Source organism: Apiospora hydei (assembly GCF_038363865.1).
Source record: "Apiospora hydei strain CBS 114990 chromosome Unknown utg000004l_segment0_segment0, whole genome shotgun sequence".
In the NCBI taxonomy this organism is placed as follows: domain Eukaryota; kingdom Fungi; phylum Ascomycota; class Sordariomycetes; order Amphisphaeriales; family Apiosporaceae; genus Apiospora; species Apiospora hydei.
Window position 1 is genome coordinate 2,806,626 of NW_027117363.1, and position 25,343 is coordinate 2,831,968.

The 25,343-nt window shown below is 55.7% G+C and overlaps 15 protein-coding genes across 15 annotated transcripts; 9 read left to right on the forward strand and 6 right to left on the reverse strand.

Moving 5' to 3' along the window:
- Positions 1-797: 797 nt before the first annotated feature.
- Positions 798-2,332, forward strand: PG997_003388 (DNA replication regulator SLD2; the record flags this gene model as incomplete). Its single annotated transcript, XM_066807703.1, has 2 exons — positions 798-939; positions 1,005-2,332. The coding sequence occupies 2 exons, from the start codon at positions 798-800 to the stop codon at positions 2,330-2,332; spliced, it is 1,470 nt and encodes a 489-aa protein (XP_066671321.1).
- A 230-nt stretch (positions 2,333-2,562) lies between these two features.
- PG997_003389 (uncharacterized protein) lies at positions 2,563-3,664 on the reverse strand (the record flags this gene model as incomplete). Its single annotated transcript, XM_066807704.1, has 3 exons — positions 2,563-2,791; positions 2,865-3,145; positions 3,641-3,664. 3 exons carry the CDS (start codon positions 3,662-3,664, stop codon positions 2,563-2,565), a joined length of 534 nt encoding a protein of 177 aa, XP_066671322.1.
- A 313-nt stretch (positions 3,665-3,977) lies between these two features.
- Positions 3,978-4,396, forward strand: PG997_003390 (MFS multidrug transporter; the record flags this gene model as incomplete). Its single annotated transcript, XM_066807705.1, has 2 exons — positions 3,978-4,162; positions 4,270-4,396. 2 exons carry the CDS (start codon positions 3,978-3,980, stop codon positions 4,394-4,396), a joined length of 312 nt encoding a protein of 103 aa, XP_066671323.1.
- Positions 4,397-4,975: 579 nt separating this feature from the next.
- On the forward strand, positions 4,976-6,786 carry PG997_003391 (uncharacterized protein; the record flags this gene model as incomplete). The annotated part of the gene is made up of 4 exons (XM_066807706.1): positions 4,976-5,165; positions 5,227-5,399; positions 5,470-5,713; positions 5,792-6,786. 4 exons carry the CDS (start codon positions 4,976-4,978, stop codon positions 6,784-6,786), a joined length of 1,602 nt encoding a protein of 533 aa, XP_066671324.1.
- A 973-nt stretch (positions 6,787-7,759) lies between these two features.
- PG997_003392 (uncharacterized protein) lies at positions 7,760-8,665 on the reverse strand (the record flags this gene model as incomplete). The annotated part of the gene is made up of 3 exons (XM_066807707.1): positions 7,760-7,952; positions 8,018-8,168; positions 8,551-8,665. 3 exons carry the CDS (start codon positions 8,663-8,665, stop codon positions 7,760-7,762), a joined length of 459 nt encoding a protein of 152 aa, XP_066671325.1.
- A 557-nt stretch (positions 8,666-9,222) lies between these two features.
- Positions 9,223-9,855, reverse strand: PG997_003393 (ATP/GTP-binding protein; the record flags this gene model as incomplete). The annotated part of the gene is made up of 2 exons (XM_066807708.1): positions 9,223-9,686; positions 9,750-9,855. 2 exons carry the CDS (start codon positions 9,853-9,855, stop codon positions 9,223-9,225), a joined length of 570 nt encoding a protein of 189 aa, XP_066671326.1.
- Positions 9,856-10,818: 963 nt separating this feature from the next.
- PG997_003394 (uncharacterized protein) lies at positions 10,819-11,751 on the forward strand (the record flags this gene model as incomplete). Its single annotated transcript, XM_066807709.1, has 1 exon — positions 10,819-11,751. One exon carries the CDS (start codon positions 10,819-10,821, stop codon positions 11,749-11,751), a length of 933 nt encoding a protein of 310 aa, XP_066671327.1.
- Positions 11,752-12,142: 391 nt separating this feature from the next.
- On the reverse strand, positions 12,143-14,444 carry PG997_003395 (uncharacterized protein; the record flags this gene model as incomplete). Its single annotated transcript, XM_066807710.1, has 6 exons — positions 12,143-12,812; positions 12,924-13,269; positions 13,384-13,739; positions 13,805-13,873; positions 13,938-14,172; positions 14,360-14,444. The coding sequence occupies 6 exons, from the start codon at positions 14,442-14,444 to the stop codon at positions 12,143-12,145; spliced, it is 1,761 nt and encodes a 586-aa protein (XP_066671328.1).
- A 434-nt stretch (positions 14,445-14,878) lies between these two features.
- PG997_003396 (uncharacterized protein) lies at positions 14,879-16,146 on the forward strand (the record flags this gene model as incomplete). The annotated part of the gene is made up of 2 exons (XM_066807711.1): positions 14,879-14,979; positions 15,057-16,146. The coding sequence occupies 2 exons, from the start codon at positions 14,879-14,881 to the stop codon at positions 16,144-16,146; spliced, it is 1,191 nt and encodes a 396-aa protein (XP_066671329.1).
- A 605-nt stretch (positions 16,147-16,751) lies between these two features.
- On the reverse strand, positions 16,752-18,341 carry PG997_003397 (aldehyde dehydrogenase domain-containing protein; the record flags this gene model as incomplete). The annotated part of the gene is made up of 2 exons (XM_066807712.1): positions 16,752-18,144; positions 18,223-18,341. The coding sequence occupies 2 exons, from the start codon at positions 18,339-18,341 to the stop codon at positions 16,752-16,754; spliced, it is 1,512 nt and encodes a 503-aa protein (XP_066671330.1).
- Positions 18,342-18,617: 276 nt separating this feature from the next.
- PG997_003398 (uncharacterized protein) lies at positions 18,618-18,815 on the forward strand (the record flags this gene model as incomplete). The annotated part of the gene is made up of 1 exon (XM_066807713.1): positions 18,618-18,815. One exon carries the CDS (start codon positions 18,618-18,620, stop codon positions 18,813-18,815), a length of 198 nt encoding a protein of 65 aa, XP_066671331.1.
- A 682-nt stretch (positions 18,816-19,497) lies between these two features.
- PG997_003399 (FAD dependent oxidoreductase) lies at positions 19,498-21,069 on the forward strand (the record flags this gene model as incomplete). Its single annotated transcript, XM_066807714.1, has 2 exons — positions 19,498-20,106; positions 20,227-21,069. The coding sequence occupies 2 exons, from the start codon at positions 19,498-19,500 to the stop codon at positions 21,067-21,069; spliced, it is 1,452 nt and encodes a 483-aa protein (XP_066671332.1).
- A 684-nt stretch (positions 21,070-21,753) lies between these two features.
- PG997_003400 (uncharacterized protein) lies at positions 21,754-23,512 on the reverse strand (the record flags this gene model as incomplete). The annotated part of the gene is made up of 5 exons (XM_066807715.1): positions 21,754-21,779; positions 22,007-22,182; positions 22,259-22,420; positions 22,587-23,347; positions 23,474-23,512. The coding sequence occupies 5 exons, from the start codon at positions 23,510-23,512 to the stop codon at positions 21,754-21,756; spliced, it is 1,164 nt and encodes a 387-aa protein (XP_066671333.1).
- Positions 23,513-23,993: 481 nt separating this feature from the next.
- Positions 23,994-24,512, forward strand: PG997_003401 (uncharacterized protein; the record flags this gene model as incomplete). The annotated part of the gene is made up of 1 exon (XM_066807716.1): positions 23,994-24,512. One exon carries the CDS (start codon positions 23,994-23,996, stop codon positions 24,510-24,512), a length of 519 nt encoding a protein of 172 aa, XP_066671334.1.
- Positions 24,513-24,533: 21 nt separating this feature from the next.
- On the forward strand, positions 24,534-25,022 carry PG997_003402 (uncharacterized protein; the record flags this gene model as incomplete). The annotated part of the gene is made up of 1 exon (XM_066807717.1): positions 24,534-25,022. The coding sequence occupies one exon, from the start codon at positions 24,534-24,536 to the stop codon at positions 25,020-25,022; it is 489 nt and encodes a 162-aa protein (XP_066671335.1).
- Between the last annotated feature and the right edge of the window lie 321 nt (positions 25,023-25,343).

The window sequence follows — 25,343 nt, forward strand, 5'->3', positions numbered from 1 at the left end:
TTCGGCTATTAATTCGATAATTTAAAGTAGCTTAAGGGACGTTATATACTTTCGTAGCAGCTCGTTCGCTTAAAGGATTTATCGGATTTCGCGTCGCTTAAATTATTAAAACGATTTTATCTTTTTTAAATTAAATCGGTATTATAATTATAAAAATATTACGTATTAAAGTTTAAGTGTATTAAAAACTAAAAAAAGTGGCCCGCTTAATAATATAGCCCGCTTAATAGTAAACCACGTTATAATAATATTTAATTAATAAAACTTTATTAAAATAATAAGTTTATTTTTAATTCCTTTATTTTACCGTTATTTTATTAATAAAACCGGGTTTATAAAAATTCGAAAACCCTTTATATTAACCTTTAAAACTATAACCTTTCGCGAACTAATTAAAATTTACAATATTATAATAAACTATTAAAAAATCGGCTGGCTCAAAAAATCGTTACAGTTTTTACCACATTAGCACTTTCACCCACTTACAGTAACAGGGGTAACTACTGTAACAGTCCAGGCCACTGAGCACAGAGTGGGCCAGGCCAATGCGCGAAAACGCGTAGGTGATTGCATGCCGTTCCTCCAAAGCGCGTCCTGCTTTAATTGACCTTCTCCCACATCGCGTACCTGTGGATCGTTTCTGCATATTCCCGTCCCGTCGCAGATCCTCCCTACGTTCTATATACAGCCTTCTGCAGATAGCCTATCTTTGTTCCTTTATCATTGTCTGAATTTTAAGATTGGACTACTCGAAGAATACCCGGATCCCACTTTGTACTGTACTCTCCAGACCGGCCATGCAAGAAGAAACTCGAAAGAGCTACGAGGCCAAGGCGCAGGACCTTCGTGCCCAGTTGAAGCTGTTCGAAGGCGACTGGGCTAAGAGAAATGACGGCAAGAAGCCAGACCGCAAGGCCATCAAGCAAAACCCCGACATAGGTGAGTCCAGCCCAGATCACCAAATCCTCTTCTCGACCCTTCCTGCTCACCACGCGTTGCCGTAGCCCAAAAGTATCGGAAGTACCAGCAAGTCCGCGACATCTTGGACGGGAAAATCCCTCCCCCGAAACAAGACGCCAAATCCAAGAAGCGCAAGTCGGGAGAGGATATCAACATCACTCCTTCCAAGCAGCGCAAGTCGCAAACAACTCCGTCCATCTCGCGGCATCACGACATCTTCGACGAGGTCGAGACCCCCTCGATCCGTAGACTGTTCAGCCCCGCCGCTCCGACATCCATCGGTCCCACCCCTCATCGTGACGGCCGCGTGCTAGGGCTGTTCGACTTGCTCGAGGAGAAAGATGACAAGACGCCGTCCAAATCGAGACTTGGTGATGTCGCTCCGCCGGACCTGACGACCACCCAGGCTACTCCTAGTAAGAGGAAGCTCGGTGACACAGACCTCTCTCGCGACACCAAAGCCAGCGACACGCCCATATCTACGAGCAAGCGAGCCATCTTCATGACGCCCTTGAAGGACCGCGATGGCAACCAAGGTGCCAACACTCCCAGCACTGTCAACAAGCTCTTGTTCTCCACGCCCTCCTTCCTCAGGCGGGCACCCATGCCTGCCATGGACAAGAATACCGAGTACAAATCTCCAGAACCTGTCCGATTGCCCCGGAAGCCTCTAGGGCGAGGCCTCAGCAGCGTGGTGGCTGATCTGCGGAAGATGGAAGAGGAGAAGTTGGATGAGGAACTTGAAGCCTTGCATGACATGGAGAACGAGGGTGCGCCAACCACAACGACAAAATCGTCCAAACCAAAGGACGACATTCTGGTCCCTGACAGCCAGGCTGGGCAGTTGCTTGGTGGTTTCGATGATGAGGGCCTATACGACAGTGACCATGAGAACCAGGTCGGCAAGGATGGGTTGCCTCTGCCGATCTACAAGAAGAAGGGCCAGAAGCGAACCACAAGAAAGGTCAACATGCGGCCGACGAGATCCAAGCGACCGGGCCAGACCTCAGGTGATGCTCTCCGGGATGCGGACGACGATAACCGGGTGGTTCCCGAGATCCAATACGACTCGGCGAAGCCGGCTGCTAGTGACGATCCGCTGGATGACGCATCAGGCTCCGAGTACGACGAGCCCGGCAGCGACAAGGAGAACGGCGAGAGGCCGGTCAAGAAAGCCAAGAAGATCACCAAGGCCAAGAAGACTACCGAGGAGGACAACGGCAAGGATGTAGAGAAGAAGGAAGGTGCCATCAAGAAGGCCGCGAGGAAGGTGAACGAGCTGGCGCACGCCAACTTCAAGCGACTCAAGTTGCGAAACAATGGAGCAAAGGGTGGTCCTGCCTTTGGAAGCCGCTTCCGCAGGCGCAGATAGTCGCCATGAAATGAATGGATTGGGAAGTGAGGATATACGCCCTGAAGGCGGCAAATGAGTAGAGCATGTAATGAGTATGATACCCAATAAATATGATGAGATGGCTACCCAATTTGTTTACACAACTTTTATCTGAGTCATGAACTCTTCACATTCAAGTCATTCACGTCTTGCAATGATTGTGTCGTTATTGGCCTACAGTATCCTTCTGACTACCTGCTGAGTGCGACTCAAGGCGCAGCAACGCCGTGCTGCGTCCTCATGTGTCTGTCCAAGTTCGCTTTTCGCGCGGTACCCTCTACGGCTAGTTTGTACTTGCACCCCTGAACGGTACAGTACCAACGCGTTGGGCTGTGAACCTCTTTGGCATGGCGCTCCAGGTCTTTCTTCAGGGCAAACCTCGCACCGCAGTCTGCAACTTGACAATGGAACGGGCGAGTATGCGTTCTGAGGTGCGTACTAAGATGGACACGTGTTAGGAATGTTCTTGCTGCTCGACTGGAAGGGTCACCTTTGGGTGGTGGCAACGTACGTCAGCTGCTTCTTGTATCGGAAGTACCTTGGACACTCTGGACACTGGAACCGGTTGCCCGGAACGGCTGGTTCTGGCGGGTCATGAGGATCATTGCTATTGTTCTGTGGTGGGATTTGCGGATTGCTAGTGTTGTCGTCGTCTTCATTCGCTCGCGGCGGCGTTGCTTCCTCGACCTGACCGTCCTGTCCAGCAGGCTCGTCTGCAGTAGCTAAATCGTCCCAACTCCATTCTGGAAGAGGACCTTCGTTCCCGGACTGGACCCACGAAGGGTTGACGAACTGAAGGGATCGGTGTTTCTGTTCAGCTAGAAGGTGTTGATCGCTCGGTCCGGCTGGCCCTTGTGGTTCTCGACTAGTAATAAAAGGGGCCTCTTACTAGGCTTGGGACGGAGGAGATTGCAGCCTACTGGCTAATTGAAGGACAGACCAGATCTCAGTAAGAGAAGACAGCGGCCGCTTCCTTTGAAAGTATAGAAAGGAGAAAGAAGAAGAAGAAGAAGAGAACGAAAGAACGAAAGAAACTGGTCAGATGGTGGGCGATAGAGAGCGGGTGCGGCGACACCACCAGGGCCGACCGTAGAGAGGAAAAAGGGAAATCACAAAACAGGGCCCGGGAGGAGAAGTGCAATTATTTTTGGTTTCGATCGGAAATCGGCAGGTCAAACTGGTCAACACCTTGAGACGGTTTAGACTCACGATATGGTTTCGGTAGATGGGCTACTGGCACAGGGTAGGGCCTCAAAATCTGCAAGGCCAATACTAGCTGAAAGTAACCGGGAAAGACCAATCAGGACGCATGATGGCCTGTGTGTAAGTCAAAGGGGAAGAGTTGCTCTTCAAGCATAGCAGGCCATCTTGCAAGATATATAGAGGACTTGCTGTCCCCTTCGAACAGCCTACACTTTTACTCGGATCTTCTACTTCTGTCCCCATCGATATCTCATCGTCTTCCTGCTACCAAACCGTTGCTCCAACTCCCTACCCATCATGTCTTCGCTGTTTTGCTGCAACTCTATCAATTCCTACCGTCCCCAGTATCTGATGCACGAGGGGAAGTTTGACACCTTCATGGCATGGGCATCCTACCCAAGAGCTGCATCTCCCGCCAATGATGTCGACAGTAAGGGTGCTTTTGCCAACGGGGGTCCCCCCTTTTGCAATTCAGCTTGTCCGCCAGGTCAACTACGGGTCACTGGAGTCCAAGAGGTACTTTGCTCCCACCTCGGCCTCTCCTAGTGAGTTCGTCGAAGTGGCCGAAGACGATCTCATTCAGGCCAACTTCCAGAAACTGAACTCGTAAGTATACATTGGTTATGCTTCTTCCCTTACCGCGTGTCGGGACCCCGTCTTCCCACAAATCAATATATGTAGCATACTCACTCGGCAACCATCTTTCTATGCAGGTACAAGAACTACAAGTGCGGCACCCATGATAGGTTCTTCGAAGTCAACATCTACCAGAAGGACCCAATCAACAAGCACCACTGGCGTGCGAACCTTGCTCGACCTGCTAGCTCCATTGATCTGTGAGGATAACAAGGCGGGAAAGGATGTGCAGTCATATGGGGTTGCTTTGCTTAGTAAGACTCGGGGGTCACGATTATACTTGAAAAGTCCTTGTACCACCAGAATGATGTAACCTGAAGTATTTTGTTTGTCAAAAATCAGGCTGGATGCGACCGTATGATCCGATCCTTACTACAAATGGCCATGCAGCCAAGTGAACAAAGGAATCAGACAACTGCCGCAACCCTCCAACACAAACCCAAGGGTTCTGTGAGGCGAGCTTGGTGTGGGCTCCTGCAGTCGCTATTGGGTTCTTGGGAGCGGGCTGTTGCAGCGTCGTATTGGAGAGAGCAGGCAGGTCTCGCGTAGGCACAATTTGTGTCACTTCCGAGGCATATCTTCTCCAATGAGGAGTACTTTGCTATCTGGCGGCTCTGCTGGGGCCCTGCGGGAGCTTTCTCCCAGTCCAATATATTAGAGAGAGCTCATCACTAGGACTCGGCGCAGATTTGGTTGGTTCCTCATCATTTCTAAAGTTTCTCGAGTCGGCTTGAAACGTTGTACTGTAGTTAAGACGCATGAGGTCAAACCAATCCATTTCCAATGGCTTGCAACACTTCCTCTCCCGTGCCACGGGATGTGTTTTACGGCCATGTCCTGTCCATCTTTGGCCAAGGCGAGAAGTCTAAAGTCTTGGCCATCATCTTCGCTACGGTGCTTATTACAGTTGTATGGCACCTCGTCGCTTACCAGCTATCGCCGCTGCGAAAGTACCCTGGACCAATCTTAGCAGGTAGGAAATTTTACCTACTTCCACAGCCCCTATTTTATACTAACAATGACGGGGGAGATAGGCTGGACCAACGTCTGGAGATTTTGCCTTGCGCTGTCTGGGCAGCATGCGCCCACTATCAAGAAACTCCATGAGAAGTATGGGCCAGTTGTCCGGACCGGGCCAAACCTGCTGGAGTTGGACATCCCTTCCTTGATCAGGACAGTCTATAACACTGATGGAAAATGGAAAAAGGTGAGTGGCCGTTGTTCCTATCTCTCCATCCCTCCCATACACTTGCCACGGGTGATACTCATATTTGCAGTCAAACTTCTACAAGGTCAACAGTACCATGGTAGATGGTAAGATCTTGTACAACCTGTTCAGTGAGACCGACACGGCCAAGCACGCCACCCTCAAGAAGCCGATTGTGCGGCACTATTCGAACTCGAGCGTCTTGGCTACGGAGCCCCTGATGGACGAGGTCCTTGAAGACTTCTGTGGCCATCTGGAAAAGCGCTTCATCCAGCAGGGTCAACCGTGCCTCCTTGATGAGTGGCTAAAACATTGTAAGTCGTGGTCCTTCCATCAGCCAGTTTTGATTGGTTAACATCGCTGACACTTTGCCCTCACCCGCCCATCTATAGTTGCATGGGACTTCATAAGCGCCGTGACATTTAGCAAAAGGTTTGGGTACATGGAAAAAGGCTGCGACTTTGACGGCTCTCAGGACATCGGGGACCGAGCCCAGGACTACCTGGGCATCGTCGGGCAGATCCCCTGGCTCGATCACTGGCTGGACAAAAACCCCCTCGTGCACATCGGCCCGCCCAATCTGGCGAACGCGACGCGCATCTCCGCCGAATCGCTGTTCCCGCGCTTGAGGGGGGACGATGCGAACTTCCACCCCCAGAACCCCGACTTCCTGCAGTACTTCATCGACTCCCAGACGTCGCACCCGGACGTGGTCGACAGCACGACCATCATCGCCTACCTCCTGCTCAACGTGGTCGCCGGGGCCGACACCACGGCCATCGTCCTGAAGGTGCTCTTCTACTACTGCCTGCGCTCGCCGCGGGTGTGGCAGCGGCTCAATGCCGACGTTCTCGCGGCGGGACTCGACCCGACCAGAGCGCCTTCCTACGCGGCCGCCAAATCGATCCCCTACCTGGACGCGGCCGCCCGCGAGGCCATGCGCTTCCACCCCTCCGTCTCCATGACCGTGGAGCGGATCGTGCCGGAATCCGGCCTGGCCCTGCCCGACGGGAGCGTCGTGCCCGGCGGCACCACCGTCGGCATGAACCCCTACGTCCTCGGCCGGAACCAGGCCATCTTCGGCGCCGACGCCGACGAGTTCATCCCCGACCGCTGGCTCCAACAAGACGGCGAGACGAGCGAGAAGTACCAGGCGCGCATGCGGCTGTGGAACGCGTCGGACCTGACGTTCGGGGCCGGGTCGCGGATCTGCCTCGGTCGGCACCTGAGCCAGATGGAGATGTACAAGGTTATTGCGACCCTGCTCACGCGGTACGAGATCGAGATTATCGATCCCACGGAGGATTGGAAGGCGGTGTCGCGCTGGTTTTACCGCGTGGACGGGGGGCTCACATGCCGGCTGCGAAAGCGGGACAACAGGGGTTGATGGTGATGATCTGCGGCCGGGTTTGGATTTCGGGGTTGCAAGGTTGTGTGTGTCGCACGAGGATGACAGTTTTGATCCTGATCCTTCTCTTCGATCCACTATTCCATAGTATATGTCCTTCGTTTTAGCAGTCTCCTGCGGGCTTGTGTGGGAGGCGGCCTGGAAAGTCAATGCGAACCTTCATCGCCGGAGTTCCCCCAAACCACCATCGCCAAGAATCGAAGAAAACCAAACTCTGAAAGAAGGCGGGAGAAGAAAAGGTTGTTTTGTGTAACAACAAAGAACCTCCTCTCATTGAAGAATGAAGAATGAAGAAACATCCGCTTTTGTCATGTTTGTCATCTACTGAACCAACAGTTCAGGGGGCGGGCTCTTTGTCCGCTATCCATATCCTACCCCTTTAAATTCCAAGCCGACCCAACACATCCAAGATGTTTCTAATTCTAGTGTAAAAAAGGACAACAAAAAACAAATCCTAGCAGATTGACCCGTCTCTCATGACCTGATCTTTCGAATACGCCGCCAGCTCTTGTCGTGAGAGCGCTTACTCCCAAGCGCAATGAGGTCCCACAACGCCTTTGCGAGCTCATCGAGCCTCAACGTCGATTACCACCGCGCCGCAACCGCCACCGCCACCGCAGTCGAGACCGCGAAGGTGAAGAGGGAGTCTTGTCGTGCCGCAACCACCGCGGCCGCGACCGCGAAGACCAAGGCGAAGGCGAAGGCAAAGCGGGAGTCGTACAGGTGCAACCGGTGCCTCCGGCAGAAACAGACACCTCGAGTCCCCGATGGGTCGGTAGGCGACATTCCCTGCGACATCTCGTGCGGTCACAGATGTTGCTTGGCCTGCACCGAACCCAACATGGGGAGCCCCAGAAGCAAGTGTCCCGTCTGTGGCAAGAGAGTCGATGTTCGTTTCGAGCGCTCTCTCTACCTGGCGCTGAGGAAGCGGGAAGCGGCGGTGCTTCAGGCGTCACCAAGCTGCGAGACCCTTGCGAGCACCGAGCGTGAGTATAGCTGCCACCAATGCCGCAAGAAGACCGGGCTGGTCTCTTTCGCGGAGTGTCGGAGAGATGATTCGGAGTCCAGCTCCGAGGACGACACCACCACCACCATCGCCGAGACCGACTATTTGTCTGACGAGGACGGTGGCCTGGGCGAGGTGACTGGTGACGAGGACACAGGCAAGTATGAAGACGAAGATGGAGATTATGCATATGAGGTTGCAGACAAGTATACTGAAGAGTATGCTGACGAAGATGCAGAAGAATATGCAGACGAGCTTCCAGATGAGGTTGCAGGCGAGGATTCAGGCGAAGATGGAGGTGCATCCTGCACTTCGAGACGGACGAGCCCCGATCCCACGACGCCACGGACGGCGACTGTCAATGTGTTTGATTACCTTGAGAGTCAAGACCCGTTGATTTACCAGGAGATACCAGAGGAAGAAGAAGAAGAGGAGGCGGCGGAAGAAGAAGAAGAAGAAGTGTATCACCGTCAACGACCAGTCTCGCGCGAGACACGCTCCAGGTCGGTCGTGTATGAGCCCGAGACGAATTGGGCTTCTCAAGAGGACCTGGCCGATGATTCGACGCCACGGTTTGATTACGAGGATCCAAGATACGATAATGATGTCTATTCGGGCTCGCCCCGATCCCACGCTAGTCCGACAAGAACCGAGTCTGCATATCGGCAACAACAAGAGGCAGACTACTCCCGCGTGGAACCGGCAGACGAGGAGAAGCCAAGGCGGCGAAGGCATACGCTCGCTGACCAAAGCCGAGGCAAGACGGAAAGCCCGCGCTCGAACGGCGTGACTTTTGTGCAAGTCTACATATGCTCTCATTACCGCATCGAGGCGGACAAAACCGTGGTCCATGATTGCCCTCGCCCTAACGCTCCTTGGCTTCCCAAGCAACAACGCCCCCAGAGGCCTCCGACATCCCGCGCTTGGACAGAGTACAGTCGGCCACACACCGCTACGCACAGCGACCACCGCCACAGCATCGCTCTAGACTTCCGCGAAGAAAGCGACCTCAGGGTCCCGGGACACAAAGACGAGAGGCATGGGAAACGCCACCGCAAGGCCCGAAGCCCCGGATTTGTCAGCGCCGGCTTGGGGGACCATGAGCACCACTCAAGCCGCTCTAGACACCATTCCAGCAGCTCCCAATCCCACTCGAGCCACGGGGCACGGGGTTGGCTGGCGGCGTTCGTGGGAATGCCGGAGTCGAGAATGAAAAAGTGAAGTCAGATATGGGTTGTATTGCAAGGGACTACATGATGATCATGAGAGCTAGGATATGAGGACATGAGTTAGACCATAGAGAGTTTCCATTTTCTTTTTCCCACGAAAAAGCTGTTTCCCTCCCCAGTACAAACAAACAAAAACCATAAATCAACTAGCATAAAAATCACTTTTGCTATCGTAGGTAGTCAGATCTCAACAACAATCTCCCCTTCCCCCTGCGGGTCTTCGAACCCGTCCCAATACATCTCGAACGTCTCGCGAGAGATATCGAGCGCAGAGTTCGCCTCCTTGGGCTGTGCACTCCGGTGCCGGATTCTCTCCCACAGCGTCTCCTTGTCCACGGCCTTGAAGAAGACGAGGGCCCAGCGGCCCCCGTGCTCCTCGACGATCCGCTTGAATTCGTCCCGGTCCTCCTTTGCGTAGAAGGACCGATCCAGGATGACGTCTCTGCCTTGCTCGAGCAGGCTGTGGAATCGTTGCAGGATGATCGCGTCGTTTTCTTCTTGGTATTGCTGGTACAGGGCATCGTTGGCTGGGTAGTCCACCCCGTAGAGCCCGTGCCGCTCGTGGATGATCTCGTCGCCGGAAATACGTGAGAACTGGGGCAGCTCTGCGATGACAGCCTTGGCTAAGGTAGTTTTCCCCGATCCTTTATATGCTTAGCCATATTTGAGTTCAGATAGCAGCAGTCTTGGATGTAATCAGCGCATACCGGCGATCCCGCAGGTCATCAATACCACCGGCCGTTGGTCCTCCTCGGACCTCGTCAGGTAAGGGCGTATGCGCTTGAGCACCGACAAGTCAGTCACTCCTGACATTGTTTTCGACCGTGATTACATCCAAATCGACCTATTTGGTTGGGTTTAATGCGCGAAATTGTAAACATCATTGTAGCTGAGGTTCAGCTTCTTTGTGCTGACTCAATCTTTGCTCACGTGATAATGACTCACTTCCAACCCACGGCCTGAGAGTCTAGAGAGCGAGCGTAGTGCAGTTGGTGTCAATGTCATTCAAAATATGGAAGTTGCGATATAGGGAGCTTAGTCAAAGTGCATCCCGAGTCAAAATCCCAAAACACCTACAACCTAAAGTATATCTCCAAGTATAGACCAGGCCATGTGGACACAACACAGGAAATATTCCTTTTGTGTACCTGGGGCAGGCACCGGGAACTCACTTGCGGTTTTCAATGCATCAAGCACTTTTCTACGTACAAAGATGCATTAGCGGGAAGCATACTACCCGAGTACTTGTTGGTTCCGATCCAATTTTGTTTTAATGCCTTGCCGGAAGGTAGGAGTGAACGAAGATATCACCCATGGTTCATATTGTCAAATCGAAGGCATGCCCGTATCCAATGCCTTGCAACCTCTCAAGAACGTTTCAACTGACGTGTGCCACTTCCATCAAATATAAACCTCAAGCTTCACAGTGACCAGCACGCCAGAAAGTGCGAGGTTGAGGCGACCGTACTTGCCCACGATACCGATATATGAGGCTATTCCTTCCCAGAAACATGGCAGCAGCTTGCAGCGTACGATTGGGGTCTGATTTGACAAAGCGCTCATCACCATTGATATGCTCAACAAATCCAACCGGGCGGGCATTGTGGTGCGTGGTTTTTAGAATCTGCTCATTCCCAGTCCAACGGTTGAGCGAGCAGTGAGGCCCACCAAACCGGGGAACCAGACCGAAAGATAAATGCCCGCTGTCGAACGATATTGTCACTCCATCTTCACACCACTCTGCGGGACGCCCCTCGCAGCCGGAACACTGGCGAAATGCCCTTCTGGCCGTCCTTCTGGCCGTCCTTCTGGCCATTCTCCCGCCGGGGCGCCCTCCCGAGCAAGAAGCGGGAAACGTCGATCCCATCTTGGAAACGCCACCCGTTCACCCGTTACCGATGGCTGCGCCAGCGCATCCGCGCCGAGCGGTTCGACTATGACTGCGACATGGACCTGTCGATTGACGAGCCGCACAGGGAACCGACTTCCATCGACGAGCCCTCCCGCGGCCTGGAGAGACCCTCCTTTTTCGACTCGCCCTGGAGATGGCTGTTCTTCAGGTTCCTGGTCCATAGCTTCGTCCTATCCCCACGCCAACGGTCTATACGTGAGATCCTTGGCAACAAGGGCTTCGAGGTACGGGACCTGTTGAACCGAAGACACCCTCCTCCTCGATCTGGCGGCTCACAATCCCATCCACCCGCCTCCGCGGGAGGTCAGGGCCTATCGTTTTCGGATGTGTTCGAGAAGACGGTGTTCCACTTCGTCTGTGCCATCGGCTGGTATCAGGATTGGTTGCTTTATACCAGCTTCGAGTGGTATGTTAAGACCGTACTGTGGCACTCGGCGCAGTTCATCCGCCGAATCTTCCCCTTTTGGGCACAAGGCACCATGGCGTGGAAGATCGAGTGCTACGCGATGAATCCGGTCCCCGGCACCCTCGTGGCGCAGCGATACGACGGTGGCTACCGGGATCGCGACCCTGAGCTGGGGCCGATCATTGACGAGCTGGAAAAGGCACAGAAGGTCATCGAGAACGCTTTGGCTTACAAGGGGTTTGGCCTCGACTCGGTTAAGTGTAGTGTTGGGGATTTGGCGCGCCTGTCGGATTCGCTGCGGAAGATCAGCTGGATGCTGCACGGCATCTACAAGACCATGGCAAAGAAGATGCTACTTTGGTATCTCAATGAAGCATTGGGGTTGAGCTAGAGTTGGGAGAGTAAGGCTTGTTCTTTTCATCGTTTCTGGAGAGATTGTCATGAGGAGAGTATCGGGAGAAATATTTTGTAGAGCATTGGTTTTTACAAGCCCGATAGGAGAGAAGAGAATTGTTTACTCTTTTGGTTTTCAGATTAGGTCGAGCGGCTTTACTGTTTGTTTACTCATAGTTACACACCGCGCAGAACAGAACCACAAGATTTAATGTAAGAAGACAGTGTTGGACCCGATGGTGGAAAGTAACCTGCCGTGTTGTTACACTAGAAAAATAATAAGATCAAAGATTGGGCCGCTTTCTCTTAAGCATATTCAGTATCCAAGAGTAAGAAATCTGCAGAACAGTGATCATGATGCTCTCCGCCATCTACTCAACATGAGTGTTTCACGGCCGTATTCCATCAATAATAGTATCGACGCCTTGCGTGATCTGGTGGCTTCTCCAAGCGGCGAGCATCTCTTGGTCTGGTCCTTTGTAAGAGTGCGTTCCATGAGCAAACCACATGACCGCGGATAGCATAACAGCCCCTATCAACACGGCCCAGTTGTAGTTGAGCGTCGCCGCGGTCCAGTGGGCCTCGGGCGGGAAGCATTCCAAAACGGTCATGTACAGCACCGTCACCAGGCCGACGACGTGGATCGGGACGCTGAGTCGGCCGTAGTTCCACGGGCCCGGCACCCAGCGACGCCCGCCCTCGCCCGCGTCCAGGATGCGGAAGGCCATGGGCAGCGCATACAGGACCATGACGGCGATGACGTCGAGCGAGTAGATGGTGCCCGAGGCCACGGGCGAGAAGGCCAGGCACAGCATCAGCATGCCGCCGCCGGTCAGGAGCACGCACGTGTGGACCGGCATGTTGCTGCGTGGCGAGATCCGGCTGAGCTGCGCGTTGCACAGCAGCCCGCCGTCGCGCGCGAAGGCGGCCGTCTGGCACGACATCATGACGAGGACGGCGCCGCCGCCGATGGCGGTGTTGAGGAAGATGACGAGGAGGAAGGCCACGCCGGCGTTGCGGCCCCAGCGCTCGATTAGGAGGGCGAGGGCTGGGAACCCCCTGTATTTAGGTAGTACGGGTCGTTAGTAACGGATGAATGATGACTTCCATCACGAATTATGCAACCGGCATCGACAATGCTGGCGTGGTATGGTGGGTAGATCAACTCACGAGGGATCGAGGGCCGCCGCCTCGATGTCCGGGATGCAGAAGGCCAGCAACACGCACACCAGGAACCCCATGACGGACATGAGACAGTAGGTCGTGACGATGGAGCGCGGGGCGACGATTCGCGCGTTGTGGGTTTCCTCGGCCACGGCGGAGGCGGCGTTCCAGCCCGTGATGACCCAGGCGGCGGTGAACCAGGTCATGGGCACGGCGACGGGCTCGTTCCAGTCGCTGAAGTTTGCGTACTCGCCGAATACTCTGGAGGCCGGGGCGAACGGGACGGCCTGGACGGACTGGGACACGGGCAGCGCTATGAAGAATACGACGGAAGTGATGAGGACGATGGACGCTACACTCGCAACAAGATTAGAATACACCCGTCAAGTCGGCCACAGGAGCCACAACAGCAGCTAGCCTGGCCAGACGAGGAGAAAGGAAAGAAAAGAGAAAGAAAAGAACGCACCCGAGCCGATGTAGAGCTGACTCGCATTGGCCATCTTCATGCTGGCCATGACGAACCACAAGAGACAGAGGGCCCACGCGATGCCGAACATGACGGCATTGGTCGGCTCCCAGCCGTTGTACAGGGAGATGATGGTGCACAGGGCGGAGGAAGAGGCCCAGGCCATGCTGGCGATGCTGGTGAGGGCGTTCATGACGTTGGCCATGCCGGCGATGAAGGAGATGGGCCGGGATATCGACGGCGGGGCCAGGGCGGCCGTCCACCAGTAGTTGGCGCCGTTGACCGGCATCGCCGAGCAGAACTCGGCCGTCGTGAGGGCCCACGGGAGGAAGAGAAGGGCAGGGACGAGCCAGCCCCTGGGTCTCGGGTCATCAGTTTCGGGCGCTTGAAGATTCGAAACCCGACGGGCTATCAAACATACCATGTCAGGCCCCAGTACCCACCGTAGGTGATCTGGTAATTCACGGCGACGAAGACGCCGCACATGGGCCTAGGCAGGCGCATGTTTGTGAGTACCTCTGCATCATCGATGCAAACATCGAACGAGAACTTACGATGCCATGGCCAGCGTGAGGGACATGCTGCCCAAGGAACTAAACACTCTGCGGTAAGCGGGCTCATAGCCGAAGTCCTGGACGATGGTATCTTCCACCAGGTCGGGGATGTGCGACTGTGTCCTGCCCAATAAGTTCTTGTTGTCGACATCTTGGGCGTCCTTGATCGAAGACGCCATGACCGTGTCGCTTGCGAATCCGATGTAAAGCGTGACAGTCTGTATGTGTGTAATTACTGAGAATAATGGTAATCCAATGCTGCAAAGAGATCCGACTTTCCCTCATCATGTCTTGGGCTGGCGACTATATGCCCAGCTGACTATCTGGGTTTCCCGGAGCTGCTATCATGCAGGGTGGTGCTGGGGGATGGACTGTCGTCAACATGGTGACCCCCTGTATTACAGGATTGGTGGCCGACGTACCTATCTCGGCATGTCTAGTCTCGTTCTCCAGTCTGGCCGCCATCCGGCTCCTATCAAGATCAAGATCAAGATTGGCATGCTGCATATCCGTCGGTGGGTTCTTTCCCATCTGATTGGCCAGCTAGCGACTCATACTAACTAAACAAAACCCCTGTCCACATGCATTCTCCATGCTAAGTAAGTCAGTAGTTCAGTCGCACTCGGCCAAGATAAGGCAGCATATGCAGATGACTGGGGCCGTTTCCCCGCAAAGCCAGCCTGCAGGCCGCGTTTGGGTGATACGACAAAAGTTCGCACAAGGAGAGACCGCCAGACGTCTCCGGCGAGGAACGACACTGCAAATGTCACTGCGCCTATGGCTGGCACACCAGGTAACCTGTAGCCAGTCTCGAGCCACAACTCACACGCGGCAGCATCCTCAACATCCCTCCCTTATACTGCGCAGTCGCGAGCCCGTTCTACGAGGACCCAAAGACTACCACTACACCCATAGGCCCGGATATATTCAGAGTCATCATCATGCAAACCCAGTTAAACTTCGGGGCGACTATGCCCGTCCAAAACCCTACCGAGTCCTTCTGGCAGAGCGCCCCTGACCCTTTGATAAGCAACTACCAATCGTAAGCCCGCTGCTGCCTGCACAACAGACTGAAGATGCCCTTAGCGATTACTGACCAAATGCCTCCTCGGCCTCCAGCGCCGACTTGCCTGCTCGGGCAGACGTCGTCATTATCGGCTCTGGCTTGACTGGGGCTTTCATTGCCCATCGCCTGTTAAGTTCCGCCTCGCCGAACAAGCCAAAAACGGTAGTGATCCTCGAAGCTCGCAGGGCAGCCAGTGGTGCAACCGGGAGGAATGGCAAGTCATCCCATCCACGTTGCCCAAGATACGAACGCCGTCATTCCGACAGGGAAAAGACCAGGACGCTAACGTCAACAAACCAATGTCCAGGAGGCCATATCAAGCTCGACTGTTACCGTGGGTTTGCTTCGTATTCTCTCGTGCATGGCCAGCAGGTTGCCAAGGCCCAGTGCGCCTTCGAGGCCGCCAATTACCGAGAGACCGTGGCATTCATCCACGAGAACAACCTGGGCAACCAAGTCGACTTGGTCGAGTATCGAGCTGCGGACGTTTTCATGTCGGAGAAATCATGGCAGTCGGGCCTGGCGTCGTATCGCGGCTTCCAAGAAGCCGGCGGCGACGTCTCCGAGATCTCCCTTCTCGACCGGGCGGAAGCCGAGGGTCAACTTCGCGTCAGGAGCTGTTACGGGGCCATCACCTTCCCGGCTGCGAGCCTTTGGCCCTACAAGCTTGCCGTGGCCGTCTTGCGCAAGAGCATCGACCTGGGGCTGCAGCTGCAGACCAACACGCCCGTCACCGGCATCTCCGCCGACGGCGACTCAGGCGCTTGGAAAGTATCCACCGGCCGCGGCGACGTCATCGCCTCCAAGGCCGTCCATGCCACCAACGAATACTCGCCGCATCTGCTGCCCGAGCTGCAAGGGCGCATCATCCCCCTGAAGGGCCACGTTGCGGCCATTGTCCCGCCCCCGGCCTACCAGGAGCAGCCGCTCTCGACCTCTTTTGCATTCGTCGACGACGAAGACTACGACTACCTCATCCAGCGCCCGGGTCCCCAGAAGTATCTCATCTGGGGCGGAGGCGAGATCGCCCATCCCGATGGCCTCACGGGCGGGTTCGGCGACTGCGATGACGCGACCAATGTGGCCGAGGTTCAAGCATACATCAAGAAGGCGCCGGCTAAGCACTTCAAGGGCTGGGAATAGTCCAGGAAGACCAAAGGCAGGGATTACTCTACCCAAGAAGTGGCTTTTGCTTGGTCTGGGGTCATGGGTCTCAGTAAAGACTTGCTTCCGTTCGTCGGAGAGCTGCCTGGAAAGCAGGGACAGTATTTGTGTGGTGGCTATCACGGACATGGTATGTTAATCAAGGACGAAAATCACACCCCCTAACTGAGCGATGATGGCTGACCTTTGTACCTCTCTCTCTCTCTCTCTCTCCCACTCTGCAGGAATGGCGCGCATCTTTCTGACCTGCAAAGGGTTTTGCGAGCAGTTCTTGGCAGAGGCGATGGACTCTCGGATTCCAGCACCGTATTTCGACTTGAAAGAACGGTTAAAAGAGCCTATAGACATGGAACTTATGGAGCATATCGCATAATTACCATAAAGGAAGGGGGCAGAAGTTATGTATCGTTATGACAGACCGAACTTGCGAAACCTTATCATAATAGGGATGCATTCTGCAGAATACCAGGACTAACTGACTGTTTTTATCATCATGATTAGGGTGGAGGATACCCATGAAAAGCCAACACATGTTTTTATTATTCTTCGGGTCCTATTCCCGTACCTGATTAGACCACGAGTGATCACATTGGTGGCACAGAGCCAACGTTTACGTGGATCGCCTTGATATTATAGTACGCCGACAGGCCCGCCTCCCCCAGCTCCCTGCCCACGCCACTCTGCTTCACCCCGCCGAACGGGACGCGGAAGTCGGAGTCCTGGCTGCTGTTCACCCACACCATGCCCGCCTCGATCCTGCGGGCCACCCTGTGCGCCTTGCCCACGTTCTCCGTGAAGAGGGCGCTGCCGAGGCCGTAGATGGAGTCGTTGGCCAGCCGGACGGCTTCCTCTTCGTCGCGGAACCGCAGCACGACGGCGCAGGGCCCGAAGATCTCTTCGCGGTAGATGCGCATCGAGGGCTCCACGTCGACAAAGATGGTCGGCTCGACGAATAAGCCCTTTGCGAAGCCCTCCTTGGCGCCGCCGCCGAGGATCTCGCGGGCGCCCTCTTCCTTGCCCAGCGCAATGTAGCCCATCACCCTGTCGTAGTGGTCTTTGCCCACCAGGGGGCCCAGGTACGTCTCCTCGTCAAAGGGCTGGCCGACGGGGTATCTCCTCGTCGTCTCGACCAGGGCCTCGAGGAAGCGGTCGTAGACGCCGTCCTGGACCAGGATGCGCGTCGTCGCCGTGCAGAGCTCGCCCTGGTTGTACGTGAAGCCCATGTGGGCCCACTGCGCGGCCAGGCCCAGGTCGGCGTCCTCGAAGACGACGAGGGGCGACTTGCCGCCCGTTTCGAGCGTGACCTGCTTCATGCGGCTGCTGCCGCCGGCGAGCCGCAGGAGCTCCTGGCCGACGCGCGTGCTGCCGGTGAAGGAGAGGCCGGCGACGCGCGCGTGCGCGGCCATGGCGGCGCCGACGGCGGGGCCCAGCCCGTTGAGTACGTTGATGACGCCCGGCGGGAAGCCGGCCTCGCGCGCGAGGCTCGCCAGGTAGAGGACGGAGAGCGGCGTGAGCTCGGACGGCTTGAGGACGACGGCGTTGCCGCAGCACAGGGCGGGCGCGAGCTTGGTGACGGCCGTGTTGAGCGGGAAGTTCCACGGCACGATGAGCCCGCAGACGCCGACGGGCTCCTTGACGGTGTAGGCGAGCTTGTGGTGGGCGGCGCCGCTGACGTCGACGACCTGGCCGAAGCTCTTGTCCGCGTAGCCGGCGTAGTACCGGACGATGTCGATGGCGTCCGCGACGTCGCCCTCGAGCGCGGCGCGGTACGCCTTGCCGGTGTTTATGGACTCGATGGCGGCCAGCGTCTCGGCATGGGCCTCCATGAGCGTCGCTAGCCGGCTCATGAGCTTACCCCTGTCAGTCCCGGACAGGTCTTTCCAGTCCGGGCTCGCGAGCGCGTCGGAGGCGGCCTGGACTGCATTATCGAGGTCCGCCTCGCCAGCAAGATAAACATCCGCGATGACTTCCTCGGTGCTAAAGGAGGAGAAGAAGAAGAAGAGGGTTAGGCACAGGGCATCACCTATGGTTTCGGGGTATCCGTGCAATACTTACGCCGGGTTCACCGCGGCCATGGTGTTGGCATCTCGCGGCTTGACAAATTCATTATTGATGAAAAGGCCTATAGGCTGCTTCCAAGTGTGGCCATTGGGCGCAGTAATCTCGACTTCCATTGACGTCATTTGTGGGCCGGGGGGAAAGACAGGTTCAATCAATGGTACCTAGCATGTGGAAGCAAGCCAGGTTTAACGGGCAAGTAGGGAGGGGATCGAGAAGATAACCAACTAAGTACGTAAGTAGAACCAGAATCCTCCATCGAAGGACCTTGGCGCCGTACAAAACTCGCCGTGTCCGTGGCCAGGGGGTCCGATTCAATTACCTGACGGCTTAATTGATGGACGGGGCGGGGAGGCCCCTATCTCTCTCCAAATACCAGCCTCTTGTCACAGATGGGCCAGCCAAGATCACGATCATATCGGAGAAAGAAGGACTACAAGTACAGCAGGGAGGCGAGCAATGCGGGGCGAGTCATGGTCGACGATCTGTTCGGCGGCAGGGAGACGGAGCCAGGCTGTTCGCGCATCGATGTCCGTCCTTTGACTCCGCGGTTCCAGACCAACACGATCTCCTACAAGGCGGCCTTGTAGCTAGGCCCATGGACCAAGACTCGAGATGTGTCGCACGAGGCACTGGAATCAAACGCGCGGGCCCATTGACACCTGCCTAATTGAGAGTGGAAACTGAGCACCTTTCTCGCTGTCGTAGACTATCCCAATGCTTACCACGCCCTCCCCCATCTTGAGCTGTCGACAGGGCAGCTGGGAGACCTCTGACGCCAATGCAGGGTTAACTGTCACGTACATGCTCCCCAGTTTGCGCGTAGGTGAATATGGGGCGGACTTACTTGGGGACAGGCAGAGGCTGGCTGTCATCAAGTTCCTATCCTCTATTTGGAAAATCAAAATGCACCGACGGCCTATTTATGGTGGAGTGTCGATCTGGTGACCCCCGGCCTAGTGGAGCGCGATGAACGTATCTATAGTACGTAGGTACTTCTCCGGCGCCAAGACACTGATTGTTCGTTCGTTCATACATCTGGACATGTTCGCTAATACTGGCACCCAAGATCGGTAGTTCCATTCTGTCATCGAAGTTCGGCGGGACGGGACGGTATTCTGGAAAAGGCCTTCAAAAGTGGCGTTTCTTGCTTCTTGTGAGAAAGATTGACTGACTGATTGTCCACCACGTTTTGTTGACTGCGGTATCCGCCAAGCTGTTTGCTGTACCCCCGAAGGACCATTGCCATTGGCCGTCGCCCGCACGCACACAATGTCCCAAGCCCCCGACCCCAGCGCCTTCAGCGCCAACGCCCTACTGGACGCCATGGACCACGATCACCCCGTCCCGTCCCCGGCCCAGTTCCCCCAAACAGCCGAGGATGCCCGGTACTACTGGATCGACAACTTCCCCATCGAACTAGACACCCGTTTCGCCGACGCCGCGCCCCCCGCCGAGGCAGACGTCGCCATCATCGGCTCCGGCATCACGGGCGCCGTCGCGGCCTACCGTCTCGCCCAGGAGCGGCCCGACCTGCGCGTCGCCGTCCTCGAGGCGCGCGGCCTCAGCTCCGGCGCCACGGGCCGCAGCGGGGGCCACATCGGCCGCCCCGAGGTCTTCGACTACCGCGCGCTGGCGGCCACCTTTGGCGCCGCCGACGCCCTGCGCATCCGGTGCCTGATGCTCAAGAGCCGGGACATGCTGCTCGAGTGCCTCGATCGGCTCGGCGCGGCAGACCGGGTCGATCTCCGCCTCGACGGCACCATCGTCGTCTTCGCGGACGATGAGGAACGCCGCAAATTCCGCGACGATCTGGCCTATGCCCGCGAGCAGGGCTACAAGGCGGAATGCTGCACGCTCACCCCCGAAGACGTGTTGAAGGTGAGAGGGAGGGAGGGAGAGAGAGACAGACCCTTCCCCTCTCCTCTGCGTTGCTGCGCAGGCTTCGGCTAACGTGATGTGTTCGCAACAGAAACTACCCATACCCCCGAAGCAGCCCAGTACGGCGCTTCCTACCTGGCAAAGTCCGGGACCATCTACCCCAGGAAACTCGTCAGTGTGCTTTTCGAGGCTGCCCTCGAGCGAATGCCGTCGTCGCTCTCCCTCCACCCCCATACGCCCGTAACGAGTGTCACAAAGACCATGGAGGGCTCGTCGCCGCGCTACGTGGTCACCACCGACACTGGGCGAACTCTGAAGGCCAAGGTGGTCCTGCACGCGACCAATGGCTATGCAAGCCATCTGGTGCCGTCCTTACGGGGGAAGCGGGGTGTCGTTGGCTGCATGGCCCATATGCTCGGCGTCCAACCGCCGCCGAGCACCCAGGCGGCTGCTGCCCCTCAGCTAAATCTGGGATTCGGATACGCCGACTTCTGGCACTGGATCCAACAGCGACCTCAAGGTGGTCCCTTTCTCTACGGGCTCGCCACAGCAGAAAGCATGAACAAGTATGACGACTGCGCCACGCTTCCAGACGACCATGCGGTAAGGCAAGAAATGTATCAGTTCCTCCAGAAGACGTTTGGTACATGGTTCCCCGGCGGTAACGTCGGACAGTACGTCAAGTATGACTGGACCGGCATTCAGGGGTTCACTGCCGATGGAGCAAGCATCGTTGGCAGGCCGATCAAGAATAGTCCTGGGGAATTCGCGTCGGTCGGCCACAACGGAGAAGGGATGACCAGGTGTTTTGCTTGTTCGTCGGTGGTGGCCGACATGGTCTTAGCTTACCTCCGCGGCGACGAGGATCTCAGTGTACCCGAGTGGTTCCCACGGGCCTTCCTCAGAGACGAGGTAGCCCGGCCTTCGGAGGAAAGGCGGGAGGAAGGGGCAACTACAACGTAAATGAGATCTTCAACCGAATCTGCATTCCATCAAGGCAAACAGTTGCCCAAGCCCAGAGCAATAAAACTTCAGTGCAGTGATTTCATTTCGCGTAATTAATTGACAGCAGCTACAGCCGACGATGCGGAAAGGTGAGTTTTGAGTCTTAACCCCGAGAGTATGAACTAGAACAACTCTATGCTCATTTCGAAGCAGCCAGGGCGACATATACGGGCGGACGGCGAACAGAGCCTCTGTATGGCGGATATCCGTTCACCGCGGTCGTTTAATACCTTAGACCTGAAGAGCTGATGCTCGGTTCGAAGCCAGTCGTCTTCGGCGGGCCTGTTCGACGATGGGAGGACCCCATGCCCTCCTGCGAACCACTGATAAGACTCCAAGCCAGCCATTGCCTGGTGCAAAGTGATGGAAGAGTCTAGAGTCAGGCTGCTAGTCAAGCTTTAGAGACAATCGTATACATGGTTAAAGAGACTCGAATCGAATCTGGTCCCGCGGATCAAGGAGTCAAGTAGCTGCAGATGACGTTCGGCCGAGTCCAGAAGTGTTGGTGGAGCGCCGACCCTGATGCCTTCTGGGCCCTGCGGATCGTAACTTTCATGGAATTCCCTCAACGCTACGCATGTGATGACAGACGAAAGCAGGATAAAGAAAACGGTTGCCGCTGACAGCGTTTGGCACTTCGAGTCAAGAAGCTGCAGGGTTGGGAGAGCCTAGGCCCGGTTAGCGGTAGACACGCGAGAAGAGAGGCACGCGCCGATGCCGAGTATTTCATACCTCCCCCAACAAAATCGAGTGATCAAATGCCGAGAAAAACTCGAGAGTCGAGCTGAGCAAATTGTTTTCCAGAAGCCCAAAAAGATCTCGGTGAACATCTGGCAGTTCGATGATTAGCTTTGAGCTGAGAGTTGTGGACACCACGTCATGGGCTGCAACGTACATGTCAAGATTAAAATGCCGTGGAACCAGACCATAGCCTCGGCCTGATATGCAAACTCTAGGGATTGATATTCGAGTAGCGAAACAGGAAACTGGAGGAAGTAAACCTCGAGCCCATCCCGAACCTCCTCGAAAGCGCTCGGCTCCAGCGGGGCCGTAGTCACTTTTTGCAGGGGCCTTGGACGGTGGTCAGTAAAGCCACTGCCTGGCTACTTGAGGGGGGATGTGAAAAGAGTACAACGTTGAGGCTTACTGGATCAACGGCGAGAACAGTGTGAAGTAATCAGTGTGTGTTGAGGCCGAGGGCGAAGTGAATTCCCATTCGCGGCATGGCGTTGGGTATTGCTGGCTACCGCCAAGAGGCTGGAAGCTTGCAACCGTGGTGTGCGGTTCGTGGTGTAACAAACCAAGGGCGCTGTAGCTTACAGATCAGTATTACACTCTTCTGGTGATGTCGAAGTAGTACAAAGCAGAGGTGGGGTTGCCCTACGCCTGCTGAAGCTCGATGGCTTTTCCAACTCTGGCCGCCTCCGACTCCCCAGTCAGCGGGTTGCGATTACAATAGCGGGAAGAGTACGAACACTTGAAGAGCCTTTGTTTGCGACAAGTCTGGGTTGCTCACCCTCGCCAGGTCGTGCCAAATCAACCCCGCCATCGTGTTCCATCGACAAGCAATTTCGGTGATACCAGTCTTCAGGCTCCAGGTATAGCTGGCTATCAGCAACGCCAGACTCTGAGATACATTCATGCTAGAAGATTTCCAGGCGAGCATAGGAATCCGCTTGAGAGATTCAATCCGCAAAGTATCGATGAGAAACTCAACGCGGCCATCCAAGTCTGCGGGCATTGGAACAATCTCCATTTGCAGTCCGGCCGCAAGGAGCATCATGGCCAGTTCCCGAGCTTGGCGATTGGACGGATCTAGCAGTGAGGATGGCGATAGCTCTGGAGGCAATTCAGATAACAAGCCTAGTATGGCATGCTCTCCTGGTCGCTCAAAAAGTCGCAGGAGAATATCCCGAGCTACTCCCGGGTCCAGGCCAAGCTCGGCAACCTCGTCCAAGAGAGAGGCAGCGTAGGTGTCGTCATCGAGCTGGCTGGCCAAGTCGCCCGGAGCCCTTGGTTCGAGCAGTGGGCGGCCGACGCGGCTTTGACTGCCCTCATTCCCTAGCGGCTCAGCATCGGTCTCCCCATATGACTGGTGGACATCGGGAGCCGATTCATCCGGGGAGTCGGAGTCTGGTAGCCTCTGTTGCCGCGTGGTCCTGGAGCGCTGGCCAATTTGGGCCCCAAGGCGTGGTCGACCAGGGCGGCGGAGCGGTCGCCGATGGAGGCATTCGGTCTGGAGTCGTTGGCATCGGGAGCATGGAATGTCACCATTGCATTGCGTTTTCTATGTGGAAAGACGGGTTCAGCGAGAGAAGGGCAGAAATGGTGGACCATAGTCGGAGGAAGAAGGGCTTCGTACCAAGAGCCAGCAACGATCGCAGGCACGCGACGAACCCATCTGCTTGCTTGCTAATGCTCTGGAAGTTGGAGTCTTTCAAGATTGGATTCTGGGGAAATTGGGGTAGAGGGGCATCACCTGTACTTGCCGTCTCTTGTAACATTCAATGAACAGTGCCTTATCGGTTCAGTGGCTCGAACCCCCGAACTACCTAAGTTTCTGGCCAATGGGATTACATCAATGTATCAATCAATGGCTGCCCCTCACCTCATTAAGGGCATTCGGTCGTTTATACGCCTACCCAACTACAACTAAGAAGTGTATGTAGTTACTGCGATAACAACCACCTAACATGAACCCAGGCAGCAGCTACGAAGCCAGCAACGCACAACCTAATGGCTTATTCATCCTCAGGCTCGGACACAATACACCCTTCCAGGACGGATGCGTTTGGTCCTACTTGGGACCAAGGGCCCATCCTCTCCGGCGAGGAGAACCAAAGCTTATGCCGGGGTCAGTTCTCCGTCCCCGTCCAGCGCCCATGGTGATTAACGAACGCCCTAGTCATCCGACGAAGCAGGCGTGCCCTGGCCGCCGTGGACAAGCCTCTTTGCTGCGAATGATCTTGCCGCTGTGTCTGCAGTCGTCCTCCATAAGACACGGTTTGCTGTCTTTGGGCTCCGGCCCGGCCGTTCGCTCGCCCGATGATCTGTATCATTACCAGATGGCTCTGTCCCAGCTCCGCAACGACATCGATGCAGCCAAGGGCCATTGCTTCGACATGGAATGGGTCCATCGCGTCCTGGCTTCGTCTCTGATACTCAGCCTCTTCACCGTGGGCCAGTGCGACGGCTGCATGGTCCAGCACATCCGCGCCATGATCAACATCGTGCGCATAACAGACCAGGCCAAGCTCGCAGCCACTCCCCTCGGCTGTTTCCTCATGGGTGTATGCCCTTACCACGATATATCTGCATTTTGGGTCGGCCGGGAGCAGCCTTCGCAGAGGGCGTGGACGTCATGGATGTCTCATCGGACCTCGGCACAGCTCATGGGCTAGTTGACAGCTTTGGAGGCCATGATGGGCTATCCTCAGACCCTTGTCAACATTATCGCCGACATTGCCGAGCTGGTGGAGGATAGCACGCACATTGCCCTCAGAAGGGGCCTTCTACGCAGCAGTCAATCGGAGGGGTACCTAGCCGCACCACTGGTTTATAGTTCTTCGTGTGAGGAGCTCGAGGCGTCACTAAAGCGATGGAGCATGCCACCAATGCCCCACGGCCTGTCGCCTGTCGCCACCATGCTCCTACGGAGCGCTTGGGAAACGTTCCGGATGGCCGCCTTCCTGTACCTTTGGAGATGCTTTGGCTTTCGCGCAAACGTCCTGGAGCCGATCAGGGCGGATCGCGTGGCGCTGGCGAACACCTACGTGACTGCCATTATTTCCAACTGCCAGGCCATTCTCCAACTCGGCTCGATCCCACGAATATCTATTGGGAACGCCCTTTTGTGGCCCCTCGTGGTCGTGGGGTGCGAATGCGGAACGGGGTCAACCGAAAATGACTAAGCGATCCTGGCCATGCTCCAACGGCTCGAGCGGCTTTACTCGATGGATCACCCAAAGTTTGTACGCGAAGCACTACAAAGACTCTGGGGGCTAAAGCAGTCGTCGAACAGTCACCAAGAGACACCAGGGAGTTCCTACCAGCCTTATGCCAGTCTGCACCAAGTCGTCACCGAGATGGGATTGATTATTCCCTTACTTTAATGGTGCGAGGAAACGATGTTTCAATCAACATGTGAGCGTGACTGATGCCGGAGCCATCTAAGGGATCGTATAATAGTGCTGGTACAAAGCCAAGACGAACTCACACCCGCGACTATGATT